Source organism: Rhinatrema bivittatum, chromosome 7, assembly GCF_901001135.1.
Source record: "Rhinatrema bivittatum chromosome 7, aRhiBiv1.1, whole genome shotgun sequence".
NCBI classification, from domain to species: domain Eukaryota; kingdom Metazoa; phylum Chordata; class Amphibia; order Gymnophiona; family Rhinatrematidae; genus Rhinatrema; species Rhinatrema bivittatum.
This window is the reverse complement of record NC_042621.1, coordinates 34,722,729-34,742,382: the sequence shown is the minus strand read 5'-3', so window position 1 is coordinate 34,742,382 and position 19,654 is coordinate 34,722,729. Positions and strand designations below refer to the sequence as shown.

At 46.2% G+C, this 19,654-nt stretch overlaps 1 protein-coding gene across 1 annotated transcript in view; it reads right to left on the bottom strand.

Annotated features, from left to right (window-relative positions):
• CDH16 (cadherin 16) overlaps positions 1-19,654 on the bottom strand; it is a 469,853-nt gene that overhangs the window by 275,350 nt on the left and 174,849 nt on the right. Inside the window, exon 13 of the mRNA XM_029610660.1 lies at positions 8,228-8,477. Coding sequence (XP_029466520.1) covers positions 8,228-8,477 — 250 coding nt within the window. The remainder of the gene's footprint in view (positions 1-8,227; positions 8,478-19,654) is intronic.

Genomic DNA, 19,654 nt, shown 5'->3' with positions numbered 1-19,654 from the left:
CTTTAAAGGGGCTGTGGCGAGAAACCTTCCCGCAGCCTCGGATGATGACGTCTCCAGGCCTTGCTACTTAAGGCAAGCTCCGCCATCTGGTCTTTGCCTTGGCAACAGGTCTCCACTCTTCCAATCGTGTCCTTAGTTGCTGCTCGTTCATGTTCCTGTTCCTGTACTTGACCTAGTTCCAGTCCTGCATTCCTGTTCCAGTCCTTGTGCTTCAGTTCCAGCTTCCTGTTTCCTGACCACGCTTTGGATGGATTCTCTGGCTTTGACCCTTGCTTGGACCTGACCTTGTCTTCAGCCGCCTGCCCTGACTTCAGCTTGCACCTGACCTTGTCTCCAGCCACCTGCCCTGACTCTAGCTTGTACCTGACTTTGCCTCCAGCTGACCACCTGGTCTTAGCCTTTTTTAGGCTTTTGCCTACCTACAAGCCCAGACTTAATGTGTTCCTGACTCATAGCCTGCTTCAGCCTGTCCGGGCTTCTGGATCAGGCCCAGTCTTGAACCCAGCTTCATTGGACCCTGTGTCTCCGCTGCTTCCTGGCTCCCTGCCTTGAGCACCCTCCACAGGATCAACCACACAGAGGCTCGCCTAAGACCAGCCAGCCCCGGTACCCAAGGGCTCAACCTGCGGGGAACGAGGACTGGTATTGGCGAAGCTCCAGTTGGCCCCCGCTTCCCGTTTTGCTCCACCTTCCGATGGTGGGGACCCGAAGGGCTTCCCCTTGGGTAGTGTCAACTCCACCTTGGGCTAAGGGTCCACCTCCACAACAGATTGCCAAGGCCATGGACTCGGCGGAGCCATCCGCCCTCCAGACCATTCCGGGTCTGGCCTTGACGATCCAGGAACAGCAGCAGTTCTTGGAGGTGTTGGCTACCTCTATTGAATGCCTCATCGCCCATTTGGACTCTCATGCTGGTTCCGCAGCTTCTACGACCGCACCATTCAGTTCTCAGGCACCGGCTACCCCAGCCAGAGCTCTGCTCGCCTGCCCGCTCCACCCTTCTACATTTGCGGCAAGGTCACTGAGCACTCAATGAATATACCATAGAATTCTGGACTCTCGCTACAGAGTTGGGCTGGCAGGAGGATTGCCTCTGAGCCATTTACCTAGATGGCCTGTCGCCTCAACTCAAAGATGAATTTGCAGCCCGCGAACTACCAGAATGTTCTCGCTCTCCACCTGTGGCGAGCCCTGCATCCAGCGGCGTCCCACCGTTTGCTAAGTTGGAAGAACCCATGCAGTTGGGACGTTGACGTCTCACCCCTGAGGAGCACCTTAGGCGGAGGCATTCAGGTCTGTGCTTGTACTGTGGAGCTGCAGGACACCGTCTGTCGTCTTGTCCCGTCCGTCTGGGAAACTCTCTGGCCTAAGTTCAGTAGGGGTCCTGAACTTGGGCGCTACCACTCTGGCTCCCCAGCTAACATTACCATTTACCTTGACCTGGAACTCTTGTTCCTTCCCCACCTTGGCTTTATTTATTTATTTATTTATTTAACGTGTTTTGTATACCGTCATTCAGTTTCGCCATCAGAACGGTTTACAGTAATCTTAAAAAAAATGTTAGATGAACATCATCACAACAGATTGTCTTGCTATTGGATTACAATTTCGGGGTTTGAGTGTTAGTTATTACATACAACATGTTTTATTAAGGCGTAGAAAGGATTAATGAGTAAGGCAGAAAGGAAAGGTTATGGTTTGGGTGAGTTATACATTTATGTCAGTAACACAGGGGTTTTAAGGTTCAAGGTATAATTAAGAGGTTGTTAGATATATGATGTGAGGTCATTTGCACAGAGTCTTAGGTATTCGAAAGCTGGATGTTATTTTGTTGATCGAGGGATGGAGATTTCTTTTTGGTGTTGGGTTGAGTGGGTGTCTGGTAGTGCGGTTGATTTAGTGAGTTAGAGTAGGCTCTGGTGAACATCCAGGTTTTCAGCTCTTTTTTGAATGTTTTAGTGTTTGGTTGAGTTCTTATTTCGATAGGTATTGAGTTCCATAATGTGGGGCTGGCGATTGATATGGCTCTCTCATGAGTTGTGTTCAGTTTTGTGGTTTTGGCGTGAGGGATTTTGAGAAGGCCTTTATTCGTTGAGTGTAGGTTCTGTTTTGGAGCGTGGATTTCGATGGATTTGCTTAGCCAGTTGTTTTGATGACCTATGATAATTTTATGCAGGATTGTTAGTACTTTGTAGTCTATTTGGTATTTTATTGGGAGCCAGTGTAGTGAGATGAGGGTTGGTGTAATGTGCTCATGTTTTTTTGTTCCTGTTAGAATTCTGGCAGCTGTGTTCTGTAGGATCTGGAGTGGACGGATGGTTGCGAGTGGTAGGCCAAGTAGTAGGGCGTTGCAGTAGTCTAGGTTGGAGAAGATGAGAAGTTGCAGGACTGTTCTGAAATCATCCTGTGCAAGGAAGGGTTTAATATGTCTGAGTGTGAGTAGTTTGTGATATCCTTCCGTTATCTTGTTAGTTATGTGGATTTTGAAAGATAGTCCGTTGTCTATGGTGAGTTCCTAGGTTTCGAGCATGGGTGACTGGAGAGATTAATTTTTGGGGGTTTTCCATTTTGAGTGGTTGCATGGGAGAGTTGATGTTTTTTTTGTCTAGGATGATTATTTCTATTTTATCTATGTTTATTATGAGTTTTAGGTCAGTTAGACGCTGTTTGATTTCTGTGAGATAGATGGTTGTTCTATTGTATGCTTCTTCCAGCGTATTCTGTATAGGGACCAGTATTTGTATATCATCCGCGTATAGGAAGTGGGTCAGGCCAAGGCAATCTAGTGTGTGCCAAATTGGGAGAAGGTATATGTTAAAGAGTGTTGCTTATAGGGCAGATCCTTGTGGAACTCCTGTGTTGAGGTTTACTTTATTCGAGAGGTTGTTGTTGAACATTACTTGGAAATTTCTGTGTGTTAGATATGATGAGAACCATTGTAGGGTATTACCCATGACTCCTATTTCAGATAGTCTGTCGAGGAGGATGGAATGGTTGACTGTATCAAAAGCGGCTGATAGATCCAGGAGGATTAATAGGTAACTTTGTCCTTTGTCGAATCCTCTAAGTACTGTGTCAGTTAGTGAAAGGAGTAGTGATTCCGTACTTAAGTTTTTCCTGAATCCAAATTGAGAGGGGTGAAGTATGTTGTTCATTTTCAGGTAGTCAGAGAGTTGAGAGTAGACGATTATTTCTATGATTTTTGCAGTGAAAGGTAAGTTGGATATGGGTCGGTAGTTTTGAATGTTATCCAGGTCTAGGTTGTTCTTTTTTATTAATGGTTTAATGATTGCTGATTTTAAGCATTCAGGGTATTTCCCTTCGGTGAGGCAGAGGTTAACTATGTCTGTTATTGTTTTGGTTATTGGGTTTTCGATCAATTTAATTGTTTGAATGGCTTTGGTCAATTCAGAAGTCGGCGGGAACTTCCTTGTGAAGGATTTGGTCCAACTCCTAGGCATTTCTATCCATCCCATTGAGAAACCACTACTTATTGCCTCCATCCATGGCGACCCTTTACCAGGAAGAATCTCTCAAGTCACCGTTCCTGTCCACCTCCTCACTGGAACTCTGCATGAGGAGGAGGTAGAATTCTTTATTCTGGATAAATCCATTCATCCAGTGGTGCTAAGGTTACCATAGCTTCAGCACCAGTCACCCCACTTTGATTGGGAGAACTTACAACTCGCCAAATGAAGTTCTGCATGTCATCGCATTTGCCTCAGGAGAGTAGAATCGCCTTCAGTGATCCCGCTAGCGGTTACTGTCTCAGGCCTTCCTGCGCCATATGCTGACTTTGGGGATGTGTTCTCGAAACAGAAGGCTGATATCCTTCCGCCACACCGTGAGTTTGACTGCCCCATTGATCTATTTCCGGGTACCACACTCCCTAGGGGCAGAACCTACCCTTTGTCTGTACCAGAGATCCGAGCTATAGAAACATAGAAATGACGGCAGAAGAAGACCAAACGGCCCATCCAGTCTGCCCAGCAAGCTACGCACTTTATCCATTTTTTTATTTCCCTTTTTCTCTCTCCCACCTGTTACTATTGGCTTCCAGTACCAGGATATAGTTGTATGTCGAACTATATCCGTGAAAACATGGCTAAAGGCTTTATCCGTCCCTCCATGTGACCTGCTGGTGCAGGCTTCTTCTTTGTCACCAAGAAGGATGGGTCATTACAACCATGCATAGACTATTGTAGCTTGAATGCCATCACTTGTAAGGATAAGTACCTTCTGCCCTTGATTAATGAGTTGTTTGATCGCCTCCAAGGAGCTAGACTTGCGAGGAGCCTACAACCTGGTTCTTACCCGTCCCGAAGATGTCTGGAAGACAGCGTTTAATACCATGGATGGACATTACGAATACCTTCTGATGCCAATTGGCCTTTGCAACGCCCCTGCGGTGTTCCAACTCATGATCAACTAAATCTTTTGCAACCTCCTCTATGTGAAGGTCGTCGCCTACCTAGATGACATCCTTATTTTTTCTAAGGATCTTGCCTCCCATTGTTTGGATGTACGCACAATGCTGCAGCGCCTGCGGGAGAATCACCTATTTGCCAAGCTAGATAAGTGCTTGTTTGAAAAACAGAGCCTACCCTTCCTGGTTAATATAAGAAGATCAATACTCATAGTGAATATGGCAGCTAATTGATGGGTGAAGCTGTTGAAGAAATCATTGTGACTATGAGATTTGTGAATGGCATAATTGTTATAAGTGTGTACTGAAGTTACAATCTAGAGAGGAGAGGATCACCTTGCTAGTGGCTAAAAGGAATCAGTAAGTTTTTGCTTGGGACATTTTCTTTTTTAAAAGTATTGGGACGAAGTTAACTATTTGGGAATATTATTTAATGTGTTTATGTGTGTTTGTGCTTTTAATAGTCAGTCAGTATTTTTTTTTTTTTTTTTGTATCCTTTATTTATAACATTTTAACATTACAACCACTATCATAAACATAAAGCAGACTATCACGCAGTCACAATCCCTCACTGTCCCTCCCTAAACCCAACCCTAACCTCCCCCCCCCCGGTCCGCTATGTCCCAGGTAAGACACGTATGCAGGTACAGACAGCAGTTAAACTTTGAACAATACAGAGAAACATTTCTATGAAATATGGGTGATCCTAATTTCAATCTCGATCTCATAAAACACCAGATACTAAAAAAGGGGAAAAAGAAAGTAAAAGAAAACAAAAGAAACAACAGAAAACAACCGAAAGCAAAGCAGAGTCTGTGTGAGTAAACCAGATGTTGATGTAGCCGTGCGACATGGTCCAGGTCAAGATGAAAAATCTAAGATCCTACTTCGGGCTCGCTGATGCAATGTAAGGAGATACGGGTTCCAGATTTCCAGAAACTGGTCTTGCTTGTGAAGCGACAGGGTAGCTTTCGCCGTTAGCTGTTCATAGACTACCATCTGATGAAGTTTTAGACGCCAGTGAGTAAAGGTTGGCGGGTCTTTATCCAACCAGTGAGACAGAATGACCTGTTTGGCCAAGAGAAAGCCCTTACGTAAGAAACGTCCCAGTGCACTGGTGTGTGTCCCCAACCTTGGATCTGGTGAGAGATGGAGTAAACACAGCTGTGGATCCCCTGGAATAACACACTCCCACAGCCGTCCCATATAGGCCAAAATCTTCTGCCAGAAGAGATTGATAAAGCTACAGTCCCAAAAGTTATGCCATAGATTGGCCCCTTCTGACCCGCATTTAAAACAAGCGGAAGAGGTGGTCATCTTCCATTGGCAGGCTTTAGCCGGGGTTACATAAATTCTATGTAGCAACTTAAATTGTACTTCCTTCAATTGTACATTGTCAGTGTAGTAACCAATAGTGCGGAAACAAACTTCCAGCTGCCTGGGGGAAAGTTGACTGTGTAGATCCGCGTTCCAGCTGTCCGTTAGATGTGTCAACCCCGTTGTGGGATTCAAGGACGTAAGTTTCTGAAACATAGTGGCACAAGAAGTCCGATGGGGAGTAACAGGGAAAAACATCTCTAGCCGCTCTCCTAAGACTCCCGTTATCGTGGGCGCTTTCCACGTGATAATAAAATGTCGAATTTGTAGGTAAGCATAAAAGTGTGTCTTGGGTATGCCATAGAGCGCCTGTAAATCTGCAAAGGGCAGTAATCCAGGACCAGTGGGGTTCATTAGCTGCTCGATGTGAGTAAGACCAAACTCAGTCCACTGACGAAAAATAGAGGGGTCCCAGCTGGGAGAAAATTGTGGAAGACCCCATATAGTAGCAAAATATAACGACCTCCAAGAAATAGAGAGCTGAGAGCACAGTCTTTTCCAGGCCATCCTACAGGCCCCAATATATGGAAAGTCCCCCACATGCTTAGGCAAGGCTGATCTAGGGGCAATAAGTAAATTACCAATGTCAAGCGGGTGACACCAATCTCGAAGAAGGTCACGTGGAATAAAAAGACTCGTGCCCCGTATCCAGTCTTGTAGATGACATAATAACAGGGCCACATTATACAGATGGATGTTGGGACACGCCAGACCTCCCTCTTGTTGGGTACGCATAAGCATAGACATACCAATCCTGGCTTTCTTCTTTTGCCAAATAAATGTCCGAAGAGCGGCATTCAACTCACGTATGTGACATTGCCGGACCCACATGGGCAGCATTTGCATGATATACAGCCACTTGGGCAACTCAATCATTTTAAACAATTGTATCCGTCCCGAGATGGACAGTGGCAGGTTCATCCAGTCCGAAAGTTTCTTTTTCGTGTTTTTCAATAATGGCAAAATATTCACATCGTATAAATGATTAACATTCACCGGTATTCTAATACCCAGATACTTCATCTCAGAGGTTACCCATCGCAATGGGAAAACTCCAGGCCAAAGTCCTTTCACGGAACCAAGAATGTCAATAGCTTCTGATTTATCTCTATTAATTTTTAAGCCAGAAAATACCCCAAATTGTGCTTGAAGTGAAAGGACTCTGGGAAGAGAAGTTACCGGGTTTATCACAAAGATCAGCACATCGTCTGCAAAAGCGGCAATCTTAAATTGAGACCCCCTCAACTGCAGGCCTTCCACCCCAGGATCTCCCTGAATCGTTCTTAATAAGGGGTCAAGAGACAGAATGTAGAGCAATGGGGAGAGAGGGCAACCTTGCCGAACTCCGCGGCATAGCTCAAACGGAGTAGACAGTAGGCCGTTAGCTACTATCATAGACAAAGGATGGTGATAGAGGGCTGCAATGCTATTAATGACATTGCCTTGAAAACCATATTTTTGCAAAACAGAAAATAGATAGTCCCACGCCACACGGTCAAATGCCTTTTCGGCGTCAAACCCCACTGCTAAGGCTGGAATGCGGTGCATCGAGCAATGTGTCATTGCCATCCACAAACTCAAAAGGTGTCTACTGGCCTTCCTCCCTTTCACAAATCCCACCTGATTGATGGAGATCAATTCTGGTAACACTTTACTAAGTCTATTGGCCAAAATTCGGGCAAATAATTTGACATCATAATTCAACAGAGAGATTGGCCGGTAAGAAGCCGGATGAAGTGGATCTTTGCCACCCTTGGGGAGTACAGTAATATAAGCCATTGTCGCTTCTTTAGAAAACCCAGCCTTGGGTATACTAAGGAAATATCGTTGTAACGGATCCCCCACTTCCATTTTTAATAATTTGTAAAAGTCCGCATTTAGCCCATCCGGACCTGGAGCTTTGTGCGCCTTACTGTCTCCTATGTTCTCCCATATTTCCTGTTTAGTGATGGGGGCGTTCACCGCCTCCAATTGGGCAGTACTAATTTTAGGTAGTGTTAAATTGCGGAAGAAACTTGCTTCAGCTACAGGTGCTTGTGCAGAAGTGTCATTTGTATACAATCCTTCATAAAAAGCCCGAAAGATGGCACAAATCTTAGCACCCTTGGTATGTCTGTTACCGGCGGTGTCCATTAGCATAGGAATAAATGTCATTCCCCGCTGAGCCCTAACTTGGTTCGCTAATAGTTTCCCCATTTTGTTCCCAAACCTATACAGCTTGTGCGCCTGATGCAATAAATCCCTCTGTGTCCGTTGGTGGATATAACAGTTTAACGTGTAAAGAAGGTCCCTATAATCCCGTTTGGCTTGTGGAGTGGGATGTGTGGTAAGGTACCCCCTAGCCTTAGTGACTGCGTTTCCCAAATCTATGAGTTGTTGATTGGCAATCCTTCTCTGTCGTATGACATAGGCTATGATCTCACCTCTGATTGTGGCTTTCCCCGCCTCCCAAAATAGCGCCGGGGTGTCTAAATGCTGCGTATTATGAAGGGTGTACTCTCGCCACTTTTCCTGAAGGAAAGAGCGGAATCCCACATCCTCCGACAGATAGGCCGGGAAACGCCACCTGGTCCTGTCTGGCTTAGGGCCCCCTAGTTGCACTTCTACCCAAATCATGGTGTGATCTGAGCATTCCTCCGGACCAATCTCAGCCAGCCTGAGCGCATTAAAGCACTGTGGAGACACCAGAATGTAATCAAGTCTAGACATCATGGGATGGGCCCTTGCGATATGGGTATAATTGCGCAATTCCGGGTGTAGAAGTCTCCAGGGATCCACCAAGTGCACCTGGTGGCAAAAATAAGGCAACCCTCTATCTTGCCGCTGCCGCGGACCTGAGCCTCCTGTGGATCTATCTAACTCGCCATCCATCACCTGATTAAAATCTCCTGCTACAAAGAGCAACCCTTGTTGATGGGTGGAAATGAAGTGTATCAGGTCCTGAAAAAAATCATGGCTATAAACATTTGGGCCATATACGCTGCATAGTGTCACAACCGTACCAAACAATTTCCCAGTGACCAAAACATATCTTCCTTCCTTATCAGAAAAACTCTGTGCTTCTTCAAACACCACATTCTTCCCCATAAGAATAGCCACACCTCCCTTCCGGCCCACTGCAGGAGAAAAGAATACCTGCGCCACCCAGTCTCTGGTTAATTTTCTACTTTCACCTTCTGTAAGGTGTGTTTCCTGCAGTAGTGCAGTGTTCGCCTTATGACGTCTCAAAGATTGAAGCACTTTAGCTCTTTTTATAGGAGAACCCAGACCCGCTACGTTCCAAGAAATACAGCGCAAGGTTTCAGCCATACTCTAGAGAGTAGAGGGTATCACCCCACAAAAGTACAGAAGCTTCTCTACTTCCACAGGTCCCTCCCCCCCAGCCTAGGGAGGACCCCTGAACAGACCCCCAAATCTCATATACTTCCTCCAACATGTGCGCAAGACCTGCATTTCCATGTCTCATTGTGTGATACAATATCAGAAGCCCAATGGACCATAGCGAACATCCCTCCCCCCACCCCTTCCCCCCAATTCCCTTCCCCCTCATATAAACCAAATTCGTGTCCTCCATTAATTGGAGAAGAGAGACCACCTGATCCACCTCCCTCCGGCTCCCCCACCAACAATAGCCAGTGCTATAACATCATATAACTGAGCAGTGAGCAGAAAAACAAAAACCAAACATTGTGTTGCTTATGGGAGGCAAGAACCTTCCCCCAACCAGAGCCAAGGCCCTGAGCAGAGCCCATCATTCTGCATGAATCCATCATAGCCAATTAGCGGCTCTCAAAGGAGCGGTTCAACTGGAGTCGATTCTGTCAGTCAAAAATTGCTTCACCTCCGCCACTGAGTCAAAACTGTGCCAGACTCCATTATGCTCCATGCGAAGTTTTGCTGGATATTGTAAATTAAATCTCAATTTCCTTTTGAATAATTCAGCACATACGGGTGAGAACTCCCGGCGCTTAGCTGACAAAGCTGCGGAATAGTCCTGAAAAATCAGTATTCTATGAGTCTCATAGAGCAGGGAGTCACATTTGCGAAAGGCTTGCAGAAGATCTGATTTCTGACTGAAATTCAGGAGACGTGCAATTACCACTCTGGGTTTGGGGGCGTCTGCTTTTTTCATCCCCAATCTATGTGCTCTTTCAACAACAATTTTGCCTACTAAGTTAGGCAGGTTGAGAGCTGCAGGCAGCCATGATTCCAACAAATGTGCCAGTTCCCTATCTGCCACGGACTCTGGAAACCCCACGAATCTCAGATTATTCCTCCTTGATCTGTTTTCCAGATCCTCCACTTTGTTTTCTAATTCAGAGATTTTCTTGAGCATGGTGCCCTGGTTTTGTACTAAATTTTGCGCCTCTGCTTCCACATCAGCCACACGTTGCTGAGTATCTGCTACTTGTTGTTTTATTTCCAGAAGGGTTTCATTACCCAAATTAATTTTCTGCACCAAGTCACTGAACCTCGGTTCTAGCGCCTTAACAACCGCCCCGGTCACTTCACTCACAATATCTGCCGTTCCTGTCGCGGGTCCAGGGCTCGGGGGGCCGGCGGCCATCTTGGCCTCACCCTGCCGGGTAGGAAGCTTATCTTTCCTTTGCGGTTTCGCGGACATAGCAGCCTCTTCGGTGCAAAAAAAATCTGTAATCGGCTTCTGTGTTCCTTGCTCTGTTGGGGACGCCACTTTGCTCAGAAATTCGCTGCCTGTAATCGCTGCGATGTGGTGGGGGAGCCAGGAGCACGGTCTGCATGCAGCTTACCGGCTCATCAGGTCACGTGGTCTCTCCGTCAGTATTTTTAAATAGTCAGTCAGTTTATTTTTAATAGTCTGTAAGGCAGCTAAAAAGCAGAAGTTAGTGATTGTATATTTAAAAAAAAAAAAGTAGCAGAAGCTAGAAATAAGCTAGGAGCAGTGTATACCTACGTAAAAAGGTTGACATGTTCAGCACTCACCTTGGAAAGGTGTTAAGGTAGTGTGATTTGGTTTGATTAGGTACCAACATTTGTTAATCAAGAGAGCAGTGAGTCACTCTGCTGAGTAACTGAAGTTAGACTATTTGTTTTTCCCAACCCTCCCACCCCTCGCCACCCACTCCTAGCTCATCCTTTAATTTATAGGCAGGCGCCACTTTCACAAAAAAAAAAAAAAATCTTATTGACAGTTTGATCATTACCCTGTAAGCCACTACCAGACATATAGTGAATTCACTAATACATTTAAAGGACGTTAATTAGACACATTCCTACTCCCATAGCAACCTAAAACTTAACTAGGAACTGAACAAATTTGAGATGAAGGCAGCAGTCCAGCAGCAAGAGGGGGGCTTCCCAGTCTTTTGCATAGAGTGTCACATGTACGGTATGATTTTTTACCCACCGGTGAGAAGTTGTACATGTGCATGCGATGGAAAGAGCTCCTGGCTCTCAGAGAACGAGTCCGATTGCTGGAGGCTAGAGTGGCAGACCTGGAGGAGCTGAGGCAGACAGAGAGGTATATAGATGAGACCTTCAGGGACATAGTAGCCAAGTCCCAACTTCAGACTGGCAGCCCTGGTGCTGCCTTGGAGGAAGAAGGCCTCATGATAGGAGAGCATCAACCTGGTGCAGCAGGAAAGGATCCTGTAGCAAGGACCTGCTCTCCAGGTGGTGCATTGTCCTTTCACACCAAGGATGTGTCTCCAAGGCCTACTGCCCAGGAGGTAAGGGTTAGGTCGGCCGTCATAGTTGGTGATTCGATTATTAGGAATGTAGACAGCTGGGTGGCTGGTGGGCGTGAGGATCGCCTGGTAACATGCCTACCTGATGCGAAGGTGGCGGACCTCAGCGTCACCTAGATAAGACTTTAGACAGTGCTGGGGAGGAGCTGGCTGTCATGGTACATATGGGCAACAACGTCATAGGAAAATGTGGGAGGGAGGTTCTGGAAGCCAAATTTAGGCTCTTAGGTAGAAAACTTAAATCCAGAACCTCCAGGGTAGCATTCTCTGAAATGCTCCCTGTTCCACGCACAGGTCCCAGAGGCAGGAAGAGCTCCGGAGTCTCAATGCGTGGATGAAACGATGGTGCAAGGAAGAGGGATTCAGTTTTGTAAGGAACTGGGGAACCTTTTGGGGAAGGGGAGTCTCTTCCGAAGGAATGGGCTCCACCTTAACCAGGATGGAACCAGACTGCTGGCGCTAACCTTTAAAAAGGAGATAGAGCAGCTTTTAAACTAGAACAAAGGGGAAAGCCGACAGTCGCTCAGCAGCGCATTGTTCAGAGAGAGGTATCTTCAAAGGATACTAATGATGCATTAGAATTAGGGCATCCCAACAGTGAGGTTCCAATAATAAGAAAAGTAGTCCAAGTGCCTGTAACTAAAAACTCACCTTAGCTAAAAAATTCTAACTTATCCCTATCTATTAAAAAGCAGAATGAAAATACAAACAAAAAACAAACTTTGAAATGTTTGTATGCTAATGCCAGAAGTGTAAGAAGTAAGATGGGAGAATTAGAATGTATAGCATTGAATGAATATATAGGCTTAATTGGCATCTCAGAAACATGGTGGAAGGAGGATAACCAATGGGTCAGTGCTATACTGGGGAACAAATTATATCGCAGTGACAGAGAGGAGCACCTGGGAGGTGGTGTGGCGCTTTATGTCCGTGATGGCATAGAGTCCAAAAGGATAACATCATCCATGAGACTAAATGCACAATTGAATCTTTATAGGTTAAAATCCTTGGTGTGTTGGGGAAGGAATATACTACCGTCCACCTGGTCAAGATGGTGAGACTGACAGTGAAATGCTAAGAGAAATTAGGAAATCTAACCAAATTGGTAGTGCGGTAATAATGGGAGATTTCAATTACCCCAATATTGACTGGGTAAATGTATCATCGGTACATGCTAGAGAGATAAAGTTCCTGGATTTAATAAATGACAGCTTTAGGGAGCAATTAGTTCAGGAACTGATAAAAGAGGGAGCAATTTTAGATCTAATTCTCAGTGGAGCACAGGATTTGGTGAGAGAGGTAATGGTGGTGGGGCCGCTTGGCAATAGTGATCATAATATGATCAGATTTGAATTAATGACTGGAAGGGGGACAGTAAGAAAATCCACAGCTCTCGTTTTAAACTTTCAAAACGGAAACTTTGATAAAATGAGAAAAAGAGATAGAAAAAAACTGAAAGGAGCAGTAGCTGCTCCTTTCAGTTTTTTTCTAATTTGTTCCTCAGTATAGCACTGACCCAAGGTAAAAAGTGTGCAAGAGGCGTGGTCATTGTTAAAAAAATACCATCCTAGAAGCACAATCCAGATGTATTCCACACATTAAGAAAGGTGGAAAGAAGGCAAAACGTTCACAGGCATGGTTAAAAGGGGAGGTGAAAGAAGCTATTTTAGCCAAAAGATCTTCATTCAAAAATTGGAAGAAGGATCCAACAGAAGAAAATAGGATAATGCATAAGTGTTGGAAAGTTAAATGTAAGACATTGATAAGACAGGCTAAGAGAGAATTTGAAAAGAAGTTGGCCGTAGAGGCAAAAACTCACAGTAAAAACTTTTACAAATATATCCGAAGCAGAAAGCCTGTGAGGGAGTCAGTTGGACCGTTAGATGATCGAGGAGTTAAAGGGGCAATTAGAGAAGATAAGGACATCGTGGAAAGATTAAATTATTTTTTTGCTTCAGTGTTTACTGAAGAGGATATTGGGGAGATACCCATATCAGAGAAGGTTTTCAAGGGTAATGATTCAGATGGACTGAACCAAATCACGGTGAACCTAGAAGATGTGGTAGGCCTGATTGACAAACTGAAGAGTAGTAAATCACCTGGACTGGATGGTATACACCCCAGGGTTCAGAAGGAACTAAAAAATGAAATTTCAGACCTATTAGTAAAAATTTGTAACCTATTATTAAAATCATCCATTGTACCTGAAGACTGGAGGGTGGCTAATGTAACACCAATATTTAAAAAAGGGCTCCAGGGGCGATCCGGGAAACTACAGACCAGTTAGCCTGACTTCAGTGCCAGGAAAAATAGTGGAACGTGTTCTAAATATCAAAGTCACAGAACATATAGAAAGACATGGTTTAATGGAACAAAGTCAGCATGGCTTTACCCAAGGCAAGTCTTGCCTCACAAATCTGCTTCACGTTTTTGAAGGAGTTAATAAACATGTAGATAAAGGTGAACTGGTAGATGTAGTATATGTGGATTTTCAGAAAGCGTATGACAAAGTTTCTCATGAGAGGCTTCTAAGAAAAGTAAAAAGTCATGGGATAGGTGGCGATGTCCTTTCGTGGATTACAAACTGGCTAAAAGTCAGGAAACAGAGAGAGGAATTAAATGGACAATTTCTCAGTGGAAGGGAGTGGGCAGTGGAGTGCCTCAGGGATCTGTATTGGGACCAGTACTTTTCAATATAGTTATAAATGATCTGGAAAGAAATATGACAAGTGAGGTAATCAAATCTGCAGATGCCAGATGATACAAAATTGTTCAGCGTAGTTAAATCACAAACAGATTGTGATAAATTGCAGGAAGACCTTGTGAAACTGGAAAATTGGGCATTCAAATGGCAGATGAAATTTAATGTGGATAAATGCAAGGTGATGCATGTAGGGAAACATAAACCATGCTATAGTTACAAAATGTTAGGTTTCATATTAGGAGCTACCACCTAAGAAAGAGATCTAGGTGTCATAGTGGATAACACATTTAAGTCATCGGTTCAGTGTGCTGCAGCAGTCAAAAAAGGAATAAAATGGAAAATGTCATAATGCCTCTGTATTGCTCCATGGTGAGACCGCACCTTGAATACTGTGCACAATTCTGGTTGCCGCATCTCAAAAAAGATATAGTTACGATTGAGAAGGTACATAGAAGGGCGACCAAAACGGAATGGAACAGCTCCCCTATGAGGAAAGACTAAAGAGGTTAGGACTTTTCAGCTTGGAGAAGATACGACTGAGGGGGGATATGATAGAGGTGTTTAAAATCATGAGAGATCTAGAACAGGTTAATGTGAATCAGTTATTTACTCTTTCATATAATAGAAAGACTAGGGGGCACACCATGAAGTTAGCAGGTGGCACATTTAAAACTAATCAGAGAAAGTTCTTTTTCACTCAACACACAATTAAACTCTGGAATTTGTTGCCAGAGGAAGTGGTTAGTGTAGTTAGTGTAGCTGTGTTTAAAAAAGGATTGGATAAGTTCTTGGAGGAGACGTCTATTACCTGCTATTAATTAAGTTGACTTAGAAAATAGCCACTGCTATTACTAGCAACAGTAGCATGGAATAGACTTAGTTTTTGGGTACTTGCCAGGTGCTTATGGCTTGGATTGGCCACTGTTGGAAACAGGATGCTGGAATTGATGGACCCTTGGTCTGACCCAGTATGGCATGTTCTTATGTTCTCACATAATCATTGTATCTGCTGTTATATAATATACACGAGGTCAATTAATTTGCTGTACTGTAAACCATTGCTTTATAACAGGTATCATTGCCTGTTATATTTTAATAGGTGAATGAATGTGGATGAGTGTGAGTGATTTAATGTTATTTATTGTGAATGTTGTGTAATATTTGATAATAAAGATTGTGTACTCCCATTCAATTGTATGTTTACATCGTTTCCCGACATGGTTTCTCCATGTACCCTAGTAAGCGGCAAAGCATCCAAGGCTGGCCCCGACCTTCGGGCCTTTAAGGACTCCAGTGGTTCCTTGGTTTCACCAACTACTACCGCCACTTCATAGCCAATTATTCTCTGGTTGCCACACCTCTCACAGCCCTTACTCGCAAGCGATATGAAGAATTGGACTCCAAGCCCTGAATGACGCCTTCTTGTTAGGGCCTTGTCTGCGTCATCCAGACCCGAACCGCCCCTTCATTGTTGAAGTTGACGCCTCTGCCATCGGAGCTGGGGCATTTCTAAGTCTGCATTCCCCAAAAGGGGTTCTGTATCCTTGCTCCTTCTATTCCCACAAGTTCTCCCCTGCGGAGCGAAATTATAGCATCGGGGAACTCCTTGCAATTAAACTTGCTCTTGAGGAATGGTGCCCTTGGATGGAGGGCACCCAACATCGGTTTACAATTTTCACAGACCACAAGAACCTTGAACATCTCCGGCACGCCCAGCATTTAAATGCTTGCCTGGCCCACTGGGCATTATTCTTTACTCGATTTGACTTCGAATAATATTGTCCTGCCGAGGAGAATCTCTGGGTTGATGCCCTGTCTCGTTCCTTCGAACCCGAAGACTCCCAAGAAGAGTCTTGCTACATAATTGATCCTGCCTGTATCTCTTTGTCCGCCACAGTGACCGTACCTGCAGGGAAAATGGTGGTGCCCCGCAGGCTTCGTGAAAAAGTGCTACAGTGGGCACACAACTGTAGAGTAGCTGCCATCCTGGACGCGCTCGGACTTTGTCCCTCTTACAGCGCTACTATTGGTAGCCCACCATACCCTCTGATACACGTGCCTACGAAGACTCTTGTCCTACGTGTTCGTCCAAGAAAAGCCTCCGGTGGGCCGACCATGGGACCTGCTGCAGCCTTTACCTGCCCCTGAAGAACCCTGGACTCACATGTCCACTGATTTCTTGGTGGCCCTTCCAATGTCAATGGGAAACACTGTCATCTGGGTGATCATGGACAGGTTCTCCAAGATGGTTCATTTTGTGCCACTTCCCGCCTTGCCTTCAGTGCCTGAACTTGCAACTCTGTTCTTCCTCAATGTTTTCCATCTCCATGGGTTACCTGAAGACATTGCCTCCGATAGGGGTCCTCAGTTTGTCGCCCACTACTGGCGCTCTCTAAGCAGGAAATTTCAGTGGTTAGCACTGCCTACCATCCCCAGGCCAACGGCCAAGCTGAGTGGATGAACTGCTCCCTCAAGTGCTTTCTCTGTGCTTACTCCAACGACCAGCAAGACAACTGGGCCCAACTACTCCTGTGGTCTGAATTCTCGCATAATTCCCACATTGCTGCAGCCACGGGAGTCTCCACTTTTTCTCTGGTGTACGGCAGACAGCCATGGTCTCTTTTGCCGATTCCTCTTTCTGTGCCTTCCCCAGCAGCCCAGGCAACTGCGGACGCCCTTCAGGCCTTATGGACACACACTGTCCAGTGATTGCGCCAAGCGGCCGCACGTGCCAAAAAATCCTCGGACGCCCTTTGCAGACCTGCTCCTGAATTCCAACCAGGTGACAAAGTATGGCTGAGCACCCGCCATATTCGTTTGAAGCTCCCCTCCCAGCGGTTCGCTCCCACGTATATCGGGCCTTTCCCGGATACTCGGTGCATTGGCCCAGTGACCTACCAGCTCCATCTGCCACCTACGCTGGGAGTACACAATTCATTCCATGTCTTGCTACTGAAGCCTCTAGTGCTCTCAGCCTTCCCATAAGGCTCCTGTACCTTCTCAAGTCATCTCGGAGCCCAACATGATCTACTGAGTTCAAGATATCGTGGACGTCCGGAGGATAGGCCGCCGTTGGGAGTACCTCCTCTCTTGGGAGGGGTATGGCCCGAAGAAAATTCCTGGAAACCAGCTTGTAACATATTGGCTAAAGGGCTTCTTCAGCGGTTCCACCAAGCCCATCCGGGCAAACCCAGACCTCCAAGAAGGGGGCATAAAGGGGGGTACTGTTGCATTTCCTGGCCACGGCAGGCCCGCAACCGGCTCTAGTTATCCCCGATGCTCGGGTCCCGGACCTGCCCTTCCTCTTTGGCAGTGGTAGGTAGTTGCCTACACGCCCATGCCCATGCTCCTTCGGCAGCTCCACGGCCTCCTCCGGTCTCAGTCGGGTCTCCCCACGTGCATTGAGGGGAGACGCCGCCACCACGTAGTTTCAGTTTGTCTGCCTTAAGTGGGCGCACGCGCGCCTTCCCCGACTTTAAAGGTGCCATGGCAGGCAACCTTCCCATGGCCCCGGATGATGATGTCTCCGGGCCTTGCTACTTAAGGCAGGCTCCGTCATCCAGTCTTTGTCTTGGCAACAGATCTCCACGCTTCCAGTCGTGTAGTTAGTTGCTGCTCATTCCTGTTCCTGTTCCTGTCCCTGACCTAGTTCCAGTCTTGCATTCCTGTTCCAGTCCTTGTGCTTCAGTTCCAGCTTCCTGTTTCCTGATTCTGTGGCTTGACCCTCCCTTGTTCCTGACCATGCTTTGGATGGATTCTCTGGCTTGACCCTCGCTTGTTCCTGACCACGCCTTGGACGGATTCCCTGGCTCTGACCCTTGCATGGACATGACCTTGTCTTCAGCCGCCTGCCCTGATCTCAGCTTGTACCTGATCCTGTCTCCAGCTGCCTGCCCTGACTTCAGCTTGTACCTGACCTTGTTTCTAGCCACCTGCCCTGACTCCAGCTTGTACCTGACTTTGCCTCCAGCTGACTGCTTGGACTTGGCCTTTCTTAGGCTTTTGCCTACTTACAAGCCCAGACTTAACGTGTTCCTGACTCCTAACCTGCTTCAGCCTGTCTGGGCTTCTGGATCTAGGGCCTGACTTGAACCCAGTTTCATTGGACCTGTGTCTCTGCTGCTTCCTCGTTCCCTGCCTTGAGCACCCGCCATGGGATCAACCACGCGGAGGCCCGCCTAAGACCAGCCAGCCCCAGTACCCAGGGGCTCAACCTTCAGGGAATGAGGGCTGGTACTGGTGAAGCTCCAGTTAGCCTCCACTTCCTGTTCTGCTTCGCCTCCTGGCGGTGGGAACCCATGGGGGCTTCCCCACGGGTAGCGTCAACTCCACCTCGGGGCTCAGGGTCCACCTCCACAACAGGAAGACCCAGGTAATTGGACTGACCCCCTCAAGGTAGGAGAGTGATTGACTCAGAATGAAGTACATCGATGTGGAGGGTAAGCGGAACCATGCGTTATGTGATTCTTCCTGGGTTGAGGGTCACTCTAGATGGAGGAAACAATAAATGGTTGCTCCAAGGAAAGTGTAGGTAAATGGCAGTGGTTCACCAGGGCTTGATCTATGAAATTTCCTCTAGTATCAGAGTGCGGAGGAAGTCTGGCCTAGGGTTATCTCCCCAGTTAACTCTAGGCACAGACGTTTCCTGGTTTCTCTGGGCAGTGGGCCACCAGGTGTCCTAGAGCGTCACAATACATGCGCAGGCCCTGTGTCTATGAGGTGCCTTTTCCTGGGTTGTTATCCAGCTGTGACCCAATTGCATGGGTTCATCCTGGGGTCTGGGCTCTGAGAAATTAGTTACCAGAGGGAAGAGAAAAAAAAATCACTAAAATAAAATAAAATCACTAAAAAAAATTTTAAAAAAAATCACTAAAATAAAAAATAAATAAAAGAGAAGCCTACCAAATACAGGATGCCAAAGGGACAATGCATCGAAACACGTGCTCTCATGTCCTTTCTTGGAGTCTGCAGTCTATATGCCCAGCCAGGGCGATGAGATTATCTAGTGAAGTGGGAAGTTCTTGGGCTGCAAGCTCTTCTTTTATCTGGCCTACTTGGTCTTGCAGGAAGATGGATGTGAGGCTGTCCTTGCCTCAGTTCAGGTCAGAGATGAGCTTCCTAAACTCAGTGGTGTACTCTGAGAGGGTCTGGGATCCCTGTTAGATCTGTAGAATGTTGGTGGCTTGGGCAGCATCACTTCCTGGCTCGTCAAAAATGAGGTGGAACTTCTACAGAAAGTTAGTCAGATTCTGGAGTATGAGATCCTTGCACTCCCATAGAAGGGAAGCCCATGCCAAGGCAGTGCCGCCCAAGAGTGAGAGAACATAAGTGATCTTGGTCCATTCATCAGGAAATATCATGGCCTGTAGCTAGAAATACATCTGACACTGGTTTATAAAGCTACGTCATTGCATGGGATC